The sequence below is a fragment of the Myotis davidii genome, unplaced genomic scaffold (genome assembly GCF_000327345.1).
Source record: "Myotis davidii unplaced genomic scaffold, ASM32734v1 scaffold425, whole genome shotgun sequence".
NCBI classification, from domain to species: domain Eukaryota; kingdom Metazoa; phylum Chordata; class Mammalia; order Chiroptera; family Vespertilionidae; genus Myotis; species Myotis davidii.
Window position 1 is genome coordinate 109,758 of NW_006296413.1, and position 12,069 is coordinate 121,826.

General features: G+C 43.4%; 2 protein-coding genes across 2 annotated transcripts in view; one reads left to right on the top strand and one right to left on the bottom strand.

Moving 5' to 3' along the window:
- Nucleotides 1-6,929, bottom strand: part of KIAA1549L (KIAA1549-like ortholog) — a 98,445-nt gene extending 91,516 nt beyond the window's left edge. Inside the window, exon 1 of the mRNA XM_015568939.1 lies at nucleotides 6,863-6,929. Within this exon, the coding sequence (XP_015424425.1) occupies nucleotides 6,863-6,929 (67 nt within the window). The remainder of the gene's footprint in view (nucleotides 1-6,862) is intronic.
- Nucleotides 6,930-10,839: 3,910 nt separating this feature from the next.
- Nucleotides 10,840-12,069, top strand: part of LOC107184338 (extensin-1-like) — a 5,761-nt gene continuing 4,531 nt past the window's right edge. The window contains exon 1 of the mRNA XM_015568940.1: nucleotides 10,840-10,977. Coding sequence (XP_015424426.1) covers nucleotides 10,840-10,977 — 138 coding nt within the window. The remainder of the gene's footprint in view (nucleotides 10,978-12,069) is intronic.

A 12,069-nucleotide genomic window follows, 5' to 3' on the forward strand; every position in this document is an offset into this window, starting at 1 on the left:
ATACAAGTGTTTTTATTATTATTTTTTTCCTAAATGTACATTGTTTTTCTGTTTTTGTTCATTTTATACATATTTTTGGTTGATTTTTCTTTGTTAAATGGCATTTAAATATATAAAATAAATATCAAAAATGTAAATCTTTGTTTTACTATGGTTGCAAATATAAAATAAATTTCTATATGTGACACAGCACATATAGTTAAGTTAGGGTTTTTCAAAATGCTGACATGCCGAGCTCAAGAGGTTCGCCATCACTGGTCTAGTGTGTGGGATCTGGGGTCAGAGCTGATAGGTTCATAGCCTGACTGCCTTGCTCCAGCTGGGTTAACTGAGGCAAGTTACGCGCCTGTCAGTTCCTGCTTCCCTTTTTCTAAGGTGAGATAGCAATAATCGCTGTCTCACAGGCGATTATTTGAGGCCTAAAGGCATTGATCCAGGTAGAGTCTTTGGAACAAACACACCCTGGTAGGCGGTCAGCAGTCAGTAGACGTTATCATATTACCATCAAGGAGCACAGAATCTAATTAAGAGGTGTTGGAGTCATATCTTTGTTCTAAATTATGACAAAAAGAAATTCTTAGACTCCCACTTTTGTCGTGTATAGTATTCTATCTGCTTGGAAACAGTTCACATTTCTTACGATGAATCCCTTTTCTCCGACTGTAATTCTCCACCGTACCTGGGTAATCCCGCTGGCTTTCTTAGCTCTAGTAAGACTCCTGCATGAGATCTCTCCCCTGAAATCTGCCTAGTTCTACAAGCAAGCACATGGTTTTGGAGATAACTATTCAGTATAGTGGCAAAGTGTTCGCTTTCCCATTAAGATTCCTTACAAATCTAACTACAACTCTAGCTGAGATGCTGAGAGGAGAAAGTAGAGAGGGAACAAGAGCTTCTCATATATTCTCATATGTGTATATGAGGATACTTTTTTTATTGCTTAAAATATTACAAAAAGTACTACATTTGTCTCCTTTTTTCCCCCTTGATCTTCCCCCAGCCTCCCCTCCCCCCACTCCCCAGTGTTTTGTGTCCATTGGTTATGCTTATATGCATGCATACAAGTCCTTTGGTTGATCTCTTACCCCCTCCAACCTTCCCCAGCCTTCCTGCTATAGTTTGACAGTCTGTTTAATGCTGTTCTGCCTCTGTATCTATTTTTGTCCATCAGATGAGAATACTTTTGATAATTAATCCAGAAATGAAAAAACTACACAAATTAAAATACAAAGGAGGAGCCACTATTGAAAAAGGCACCAGGACTCGTAATATTCAACTGAGTTCTATCTAACTTTTAAAAAATAGGTAACTCTAATGTTATTAAATCAATTCAGGCCTTTGAAATATATGATAATGTTCCCAATTTGTTTTATGAAACCAGTCCTGCTTTAATATCAAAATCCAATAAAGATATATGAAACAATAATCAAAATATGTAAATGAATACAGGGCAGCCAAGCAAAAATGTGTGTGTGTAGGGGAGAAGATTGTAATAAAAAATAGGAACTTATGTGTACTCCAGGATCACATTTATGCAATTACACAAAAATTATGTACGTACATATGTAAATAATAAATTATTCAATGCATCAATTATCAATAGATAACACTTTTATAAAGTCTGTCACAGTCAACACAGACACATGTACCAGCACATACACAAAACATACATACACACAAAAGGCAAATGTAAGGCTTTTCACTGCATTTAAGGGCCAATGGTATGATCCTAGGCCAAACTCTGAACTCTTAATGTATTCCTGAAGGTTATCATTTGCAACCCCAACCTTGCACCATCGACAATGTGGCTCACAACAGGCAGGGACCTTCTCATTCATTTTGTATCTCACAGGGTATTTTGTGAGGTTGAAAAAAACCCAAACCTGTATTAAGGACATCCAGACAGCTTGACATACTCTAAAACTGAGAACAAGCAAAGATAACCATGTCAGAAGGCCTGTTCCAATAAATACTGGCCCTAAGCAATGATTTGAGGAGGAAAAGTTCTGTATTCGAAACCATTCAGGAAATCTCTTACCGGAGGAGTGACAATGCAGACAGTACGAAAGCCTGGTAGTAAACAAAAGTCCTGTTTAACCTAGAAAATCCCCAAACTGGCTGACTGTGGAACTCTTTCTTCTTTTCCTTTTCTGCATGATACCAGTTAATGTCTCCAGGAGCCGCTGCTCTAAAGAACACCTTGAGGAAATTCTAGCGTTGGTCATTTCCGAGTTTCAAGTCGTTGCCCTTGGGCAATTTCAGACACAGAGAAAACCCAGAGAAGAACTGATGGGTGGGCTGGATTCCTTATGGAAGAAGAAAACATGTTCTTTGTCATTATGCAGTTGGCAAATTCTGCTCCTGTTTTCTTGTTTCACAGTGTATTTTATCAGATGTACGCATGACCTCTTCCCTGGATACGCATCACTTGAGATAGTATCGGGGTGAGAACCAGAAAAACTGGAAAGTGCTGTTGTAAATGTAAAGGACCATCATCATTATACTGGTTGGCTCTAATGCCATCTTAGGCATTAAATTAATTTAGGTAAAATGATAATATCAATAGCTTGATGGTTTTCCTAATGGGAAACATACAAGAAAAATGCTCTACTGGGAAAGGCTGTGTGATACTTCATGGATACTGATGTTCTTACAATCAGACATTAAAAACCTGCGCAAGTGTCCATGTGGGAGCCAAAAAAAGCAGAATATGTTGCCAATATTAATAACAAATATTATTATTAACTCTTAATGAATATTCATTGATGACTGATTTAGGCAGAAGTCTATGAATATCACTAGTTCAGGATTTGTTAATACATATCCTTATAAAAAGAAATGATCAACCAACTTCTAGCAGGACTGAATAATGATTAAACAAATTGACTCTAAAATTTTAAAAATGTTTATTTTTCAAACCTTTGAGAAGCACCTAAATTAAAAAAGATGGCAAATATGTTCATAGTAAATAATGTCATTTAGCCCAGCTGGTGTGCTCAGTGGTTGAATGTCGACCTATGAACCAAGATGTCTCAGTTTGATTCCCGGTCAGGGCACATGCCCGGGTCGCAGGCTCAAGCCCCAGTGGGGGCCGTGCAGAAGGCAGCCAATCAATGATTTTCTCTCATCGTTGATGTTTCTATCCTTCTCTTCCTCTCTGAAATCAATAAAAATCTATTTTTTAAAAATTTCATTTATACTTTATTTGCCTTAATGTTTACATATGTGGCCATAGCAACCTAGCATTTATTTTTAAAAATTCTATAATTTAGACCTTTCTGAGACTACAATTTCTTTCACTTGGTATACATTAATAAGATCTATCTATATTCAGTTTCAATGTATTCAATTAACAAAAGTTCCATTTCTATCTCCCAGTGCTTCCCTAGTAATAAACAAAATCACTAGACATGATTTTTCAGTATTGGCGATGGATTTTCCTTCATCATTCCAGTCTCCTCCAGGCCTCTCTATGCCTAGCAACAGTGTTTCAAGATGCCTGGCTGGAACGAGGGGTGCCCACAGGAGGGAGCCAGGATGCTGGCTCTCTTGCCACTTGGCCTATCCAACACAGATTCCAGGAGAAGCCTGGGACACGGTTTGGTGGGCGTCAGGAAGGAGAGGCCACGTGTGTCTACCTAACTGCCACCTACTTGAAAGACAAGAGTCCACAGTCTAAGCCTCCTTTCTACAGTCATTCAACTAGCACAACCTACACCAGACAGTTCCCATATTCAAAGCATCCAGTCTACCTAAGAGTGAATTCCCTAAGAAAAAGCGCTATGCACGTAGCAATAAGTGATTTTAATCAGTGTCAGAAGAATGGGGGGAAATGAAATTCAATAAGAAAGTTAAAAATTATTTTCTAGCCTTAATTTGAATATTGCTGAACAATGGAACTGGCTTTGTAATAATCAAGTAGAAAGCAAAAGAATAACTTTATTCTACGAATCCAAAAACTGAGAATGTCACAGTTCCCAGGCTCACTGCCACTATATACAGGACAAAAGCGGAGCCAATGCTGCCTGAAAAGCAACGAACAGAACAGATTAACACAGAGTTGTCTCCAATATGTAGTCGATTCTGCTGTGATTTCATCTAGGTCAGTGAACACACAGATAAAATTAATGGATGATAAAGTTCATATTGAGGGGAGTAGTAGAAACCTCACCCATGGGCCTGGGGTCTGGAGTCTGATCGGGGTTCTCCCACCTGCTCCCTTTTGGATGTTAAGCAAATCACTTTGCCTGACTGGGTCCCCGTGTCCCCGCTCAGTAACATGAGAGGATAAAATCAAGTCAACTCATAAGAGCGCCTCAATTACACTATGATTTAAAACAAGAAAGGGATTTTCAATCGTGTTATCACCCCTAGACCATAGTTTAATCTTCCCCAGCAAAGAAAAAAAAAATTTGCTATATCTTTTAATCTCCAGATACCTCCCTCCATTCCCTTTGTTCCCTTACAAGGCATCTGCTAAAGAACCTGGGCCCCTTAACCTGGGGTGTTGGGCAGATGCACACTCAGGTGGGTATGCTCTCTGCATTTCCTGCAAATGACAGAAATGGAAGTATTTAAGTTCTCATTTTCATTAATTTATAATATTGTGAAATGGGAAGTACATAACAACAAAATTAGTCTGTATGAACGGCGCCCCGCACTCTTCCTCATTCGCCGAGAGCGCTACCCCTTTCTGAGGAAGAATAAAATGGAAGGGCCCCATTCTCTACCAACACCAAGGATTCTTGTTACTGGGAAGCCAACTTTGGGCTCCTAAGCATTGGAGATAAGGGTTTTATCCCTTGCCCAGTCTTTGCAAGTTCCCTTCATCCTTCTATTTGCATTCCTCTCCTTTCTTTCTAGACCTTCAGCTCCCCTACCTACACAGCTGTCACAGAAGGTGGCCCTGTCACGTGGAGATTGCAGCAGTAACTCTTCCAGGAGGCAGCCTTTCCGCAGAAATAATAGACAAATGCCGCCTTAGAAGCTCAAGCCCGTCTCTCCTGGGGAAATGAACTCCAAGAGATGCCTTAAAAAGCAGCAGCATGCAGGAGAGGCAGGAAGGGAGAGATGTTTCCTAGCATCGTCGGGTCGTCGAGGAAACAATTCTGCCACCAGCCATTACAGCTGGGTCGTCTGCAGAAATGAGTGTTCTGTAGGCAGAGCAGATGTTCCAAAAGCTGTATCATTTGTAAATATAGATGAGAAATGTGAATTAAAGATGTGACCTCGCTCAATATCATATTTGAGAGTAACAGCAATGAGAACATTGAATATAATTGGAGCTAAGAATGCAAGGATCTTCTTTCCAGTCCAAATATAACTGCAGAAAACAGATTTTGAAGAAGTAAAATAACTCTCACTGTTGCCTGCCACCATCCAGTGCAAAGTGAGCCAGTCTAATCCTGAGGCTCTTAGATGAACGTGGCTGATTCCACATCTTTGCTGAAATAACTGCTAATTCTTCGGCCACCGGAGAAATGAACGGCTGGATTGGATGGAGGTCATGATGTAAAAGGATGATTAACTAGAAAGCAAAGGCGGAGGAGAGCATTTATATTCCCTTCAAAATTTCAGGGACTTAGAAATAATGGCTTGAAATATCCCATCCCACTAAGAAAGGTAGGAGGAAAGCTGGTAGACATGGGGACCTCAACTTTTATTTTTGAATTTTCAAATACAGTTTTATGGTACCAATGCAGAGTCACCTTCTGCTTAAAAATCCAAGAGGCTTTTTTCAAAAGATACAGTGGAAAGGAAGGGAGGAGACACAGATGAAGGAAGACCAGCAGGAGGTTCAGAGATTAAGTGACAGTTTCTTCCTAATAGAACTATTCAAAAATGATGGGCAGATATGCACGCCCATACATTTTTTAAAATGCTAGGATGATGGAAAGAATGAAATTATGACAATTTTCTGACTTTTTGCTTAGATTTTCTATTTTATCTTCTTTCCCTGCCATAGTCTTTTATGGTTTAGATGCTCCAAGGGAAAAAATCACATACACAGACTCCATGGTATTATCAACTTCACCTTTATTTTTATTTTTTAAATATATTTTTATTGATTTCAGAAAGGAAGGAAGAGAGAGCTAGAAACATCAATGATGAGACAGAATCATCTATTGGCTACCTCCTGCATGCCCCCTACTGGGCATTAAGCCTGCAACCTGGGCATGTGCCCTGACCGAGAATCGAACCAATGACTTCCTGGTTCATGGGTTGATGCTTAACCACTGAGCCACACAGGTCTGCTCAACTTCACCTTTAAATCAATCATTCACAGGCAGAGTTTAAAGCTATACCTGATTGCCTATCCCAGTTCTGACAGCACTCATAATCCTGGACTCACATGTTCAAGACCTGTGGCAACCCCTCCTTTTACACACACCAACCTGACCTCAGCAGAACAAAAATCCAGATGGAGAAGTTATTCTTGCGCTCTTCTCCCTGCCTTGTTTTGGTTTCAGTTCTGGGATTGCCCAGGCCGCACAGTTGGTGGTAATGGCAGGGAGGAGACCAACTTTGTCATGAGAGTTTTTTGTTTTCATTCAGACTCTGCATTGGGCATCTGCCTCCTGGCACTTATGTGCCTCTAGAGGCCCTGTGGAGCCTGGCCATGATCTTTGAGGCAGTAAAGTGCCACCCACAGGACAGAGATGGAAAAACACTTTTTTGGGTTTCCTTGAGATGGCTACTTCATCTTGCTCCAGAACCTGGTGAGTGCTCCTGGACCCTCCTCCGTTCTGTCACTCTGGATCTGCAGTCCTGGAAAAGAGGCCCGTTTCAGGGTGGAAGGACTGATGCCCTCCTCCTCCTACAGTTGAGGCCCTGGTCATTTTTACAGGATGTCCAGCAGAACCTGAACTCCTTTTCACCGAGAGGTGGTTCCAGTCGTCCCGGATGCTCCTCTTCCTGGGGTTCCCCATTTAGACATGTTTGTGCCTGGTCCTGAAGCTCCAGGATTGGGCCTAGACTTCTTGCTTAGAGATAGCCAATTGGTTACATTACAAAGGTGGGTCACCTCCAACAGACTGGCTGTCTGGCCTGTTGTGAGGATTCTAAGCACAATCCCAAATCAGTAGGTAAGTGTGCTGGGATCAATTAGTTACATCTGCTATGGAGGCTGTATTGTAGAATGGAAACAGGAGTGGACAGATATCTAGCATCCTGGACAAGATGAGCTCTAAGGTTTCTGCCAGCATCTAGCCTAGCTCCAGTCATTTTCAGAAGATAAAGCCAGGGCCACGGCTGGCTAAGTGACTTGCCCAAGGGTTATCGGCACTGGGCAAGTCTTGGCTTCCCTACGACAGTGTTCCACCACCAGATGTACCATGTTACTTTTCTGAAGCATCAACTGGGAGACAGAGGAGGGAAAATGAAGTGAGAAGGACAAAGGGAGAAGGTGAAACAATGATGAAGGGACCAAATGGAAAAGAGGGAAAGATGAGCAGGACTGGGCCAGCAAACAGGTGTGACTTCCAGGCTGCAACTGGTACACAAATCAGCTCTTTCCACATCTGGGAAATTAAAGATACTGATGCTTCCTCACCACCCACTTGAGAAAATCTACTTGTGTAACATACACACACACACACACACACACACACCTCCCAGTTCCATCCCTGAGCTGTCATAACCCTGGCTGAGCACACCACTGGTCGTGTGAATGTGGATCAGACGCGTGGACCCAGAACGGATAACTGGTCTGAGCTGGTTTAACTGAACTTTCCCCCAGGAATCTGAACCTGGGCCCTGCAGACACTTGTCATTCCATGTTGGGTGCTTGGCTAGGGATGTGATACCAAGCAGGAAGCCATGTTTGGCACACAAACACACCACAGCAGAGAATGCTGACTGAAGAGAGCGAGCGAGAAGAATGAGACAGATACAAGAAGCAGCAGGGGCAAGAGACCAGGTGGCCTGGAGAGAGAGTCAGGGAGGTTAGGTGCTCCAGTTCCACAAGCTCAGCTGTACTCTGAACGACTGGGTTTCAGGAGGTACCTCATGCTTTCCAAAATATAGTCAGCCCTTGGCTTCACTGAGCTCAGGTGGGTTCTGTTCCCTGCAAGCAAATATGACCACTGGTTAGGCCAACTGAACCCTGGTTGGTTATCACTGTCTACGAACACAGTAACCCTGCTGTGTGTGAGGGAGGGGGAGAGATGAGGAGTGATACCCTATTAAAAGCCAAATGTTCTCAGAAAATCCAGATGAATATGCTCACCATTGCAAGGTCGTAGTACTGACTTTTATCCACCAAGCAAGGCATTTAGGCAACAGATCAAATTAAACAAGATAGCAGCTACTTAAAAATCTACTTTGATAATTAGCTTCAGAAATAAATGTGGAACAAGTTTATGTTATTAATTTACTACCACACATATTTCATGCACAACAACCCTAGCGTTTGGGCTGCAAAATCCTGAGAACATGGCATCCATTTGCTGTTCACAAATTACTAAAAATCCCACATGGTAAAGCCTTTAAAGTCAACTGCAGGAAAAATCAGTGTCTGATCAAGATTCTGGGCCTATAAAATTGGCTGGCAGTGTATGAAGAGCTCCTAAAACTATGAATAAATAAAGCACCAGCAAGTGATGAGCAAAGCCTGCTGAAAGACAACTCTAGAGTCTCCTTGTATGAAGGCAAATGATATGAAGTCAGGAGAAATAAACTCTTTTAAAAGACAATTCACTTTTGTAGGGATTGGATTTTTGATGAAATCCTCCACAGGTGGCACAGAACATGAGAACGTGGAGATGTCACCACGACCAGCACTGGTCAGTGCAGACCTGCAGAAGTCACAAGGCTTGTAAAGGATTCATTGGTCCATGGCTTGCTTCCAGTACACATTCTGGGATAAACCAATTTTCCAAACTAAATTTTTCACTGTTTCAAAATTTTTTTGGTGATTTTGCATAAAATACCACTCTAGTTTTGCTGAGTTTATTCTTCCTTTCGTTTTAATGTTTAATCTCTAAAGAGATAAGCCTCCAATGCTTTTCTGGATGCTTGAGAAAAGATATTTGGAACAGCGAGGAGCAGATGTGCAGCTCACACTGCAACACGACTCACCCTGTCTAAGGGAGGTACCCTTGTAACTGGTGCAGAGAGCTGTAGCTTCATCTTCCTTGTCATTTACCTCCTTGGACACCTACCTGTCCAGAGTCCTTAGACTGGGGCATAAATAAAATAATATGAAATAGTTGGGGCAGTTTTGATTTTCATTTTCAGCAGTAGAAAGCCTTGTGCAAGGTAAATGACCAATAAACAGACATCATTTTGTCCAGATGTGGAAGACACCTTTTTGAGCATCTATCCAACACATGGTCCCTTCTCTAGAAATGCCCTCTCCTGAAAACATGAGGTTGGTTCGCTACCAGCTCCAATTCTGATTGTCCTAAGAGTGAAAACCTGCACCAGGGGAAGCCAATCACCCTTGGCCTCCCAGCAAACAGGGCAGCCCTGGGCCACAGAGCACTTCCGCTGGTTGTGCGTGGGACACTGGGCTCCATACTACCTTTTCAGGTTGGCTCTTTGTCCCATGGCTACAGAGAAAGTTTCCAGATAAACATATAGGAGAAGACCAGAGAGAATGAAATGAGAGAATTTGGGGGGGGGGGGAGAGAAGAAAGGAGGAGAGAGAGGCAGAGACAAACAATAGAATGAGGGCCGGCCCTGGATCGGATGGTTCTTTTCTCATCATGCCCATCTGTACTCTCTCTTCTCACCACAATGTAACCCTGCAGCCTTCCAATATGACCCCCTCCACACCATCTCTGATCCAGCTCATGTGAGATACTAGCAACCAAGGACAATGACCATCCAAACCTTGTGTATGATTCAAGCCACCTCCACCTCATCTCCGTGAGGAAAAATGCCCGTCCCTCCAGGGTGAGATTCCACTTCTCCACCAGAGGATTTTCTGTTGAGTTGGAAAATATTTGTTTTATTTTCTTTTTACCCTATTTTTATAGTTTATCTGTGAACAGCCCAGTACAATCCCAAACACCTCATAACATCTGGAATCTGCTTTTTTTATGATGCTTGATGAGATTTTTATTATAAATCTAGAGATCAAAAGGAAAGCTTCCCAGCTGACACTTCTGAGCACTGTTTGGGGAGCACCTGGGGGAACGTGCTGCCTATGTTCTCTCCCTCATGCCTGAGGTCAACTGCACCACATGATGAGAGCACAGGGGAGGGCCACAGCCAATGGGTGCAATTTTCTTAGTGTTCTTTTCTCTCTTCAATCTCAGTGGGTATGAACAGAGAGCCTTGGAATCTGACAGACCCAGATGAAAATCCCAGCTCTACACTTACCTCACTGTGACCTTGGGGCAAGTCACCTTACCTTGCTCTGTGCCTGTGAACTCCCTTCCTCGCGTCATTGACAGGGCTAAAGGAGACAATGCATTAAAGGGTGTAGAATAGTGCCTGGTACACAGTGACCATTAAAAATAATTGGGTGGCCCAGCTGGTGTGGCTCAGTGGTTGAACATCAACCCATGAACCAAGAGGTTACAGGTTCGATTCCTGGTCAGGTGGGAAAGTGAGCGCTAAGACAGCTGAGATGACTAACCTAAGCTAGAAACGTTAACAATGTCTTCTAGTTGAAGATTTGTTCCTTTCGGGAAAGAAATGAAGTGTACTGAGGGCCAGCCACTTAATGAGGTTTCACATGTTACCGCATTCATCCTCCCAACACTCGGAATAGCTATCACTGTCCCCATGTATCCGTCAGACTTCCATTGCACAGTTTAAGCCAGTGTATGCAGGGAAGGGCTTACCAGGGATGATGAGTGGCTTACGGGTCTTACTGGGAGTTCTGCAGAAATGGCTGCTAGTGACAGTGTTTCTAAGAACACACCCAAAGTCACCAAAGAATTGGGATACGGCCGAAAAGGAGCCAACACGCCATGCCTGCGCTCGCCTGGAGAGACGGCAGCTGCAGGAATGTGGTCTCTGCTCCTGGTATCGTGGAAGTGCCTCTTTTGGCTGACCGTCACTCACACCTGGAACCCTACCTGTACTGGAGCCAGAGAACTGTGATTTTTACCTTCCTAGCTTCTGAGGCCTTTGAAGGCACACTTGGAAAGAGGGTAGAGGATGTTGGCTGGTGTGGCCCAACGGTTGAGGATGGATCTATGATCAGGGAGGTCACGGTTCAATTCCCCGTCAGGGTACATGCCTGGGTTGTGGGTTTGATCCCTAGTAGGGGGTGTTCAGGAGGCAGCCGATCAATGATTCTCTCTCATCATTGATGTTTCTCTCTTCCTTCCCCTTCCTCTCTGAAATCAAAATACTTTTGTTTGTAAAAAAGAGGATCGGGGAATTGGAGTTTCCAGTGGAAACTTCCTAGAGTGAGACTTGAACTCAGGCTGGGTGACTCCTAAGCTGGTGTTGTTCCCACAGAGCCAGGCTGCCCCCACTTACTCTCCCTCCTGTTTGTCTCCATGTCTTGGTTGCTCTTGAACTCGGCTTCGCATCTGGCCACAGCCGCTCCACACCGACTGAGTGAGGCTTGAACAAGTGCCACAGCTGGCTGTCAGGAGCAGCCGATTTAGGAACCCCTGCAGGAGCTTCCTCCTATTTCTTACCCCCTAGGAGCTCAGGGTCTTCACCCCCACAATGTACATAATGTCCATAAGTACCTGGGCCTCCCTCTCGTCTCTGGCCATGCCCGCATCCTCGCCAGCATCACCTCGCCCTTGCTCTCATGGCTGCCTGCCCCAGTTCTTGGAGATCCTCTTTCTGGTGAGCATATCAGAGGCCAAGTCCAATATCAGGGTTCCTACACTCTGGTTATTTTAGAGACAAACAGACCTGGGATTCTAAAAACAAGCCACTCTGTACAATCTAGCCAGTACCTACGATGTCCAATAATAAAAGGTCCTTCTTTAGCTTTGGGGCCCATTGTGATCACCAGTTTGCTATAAGCTATCAATTTCCAAAACCACCCTCAAAAATCTGCCCTTACTTTATGCTGCATACAGAATCCCACCCCCACCCCACCCCCGAGTAAACCTGGCATCAGCACAGCCATTTCTGCAACAGAGAAGCTAG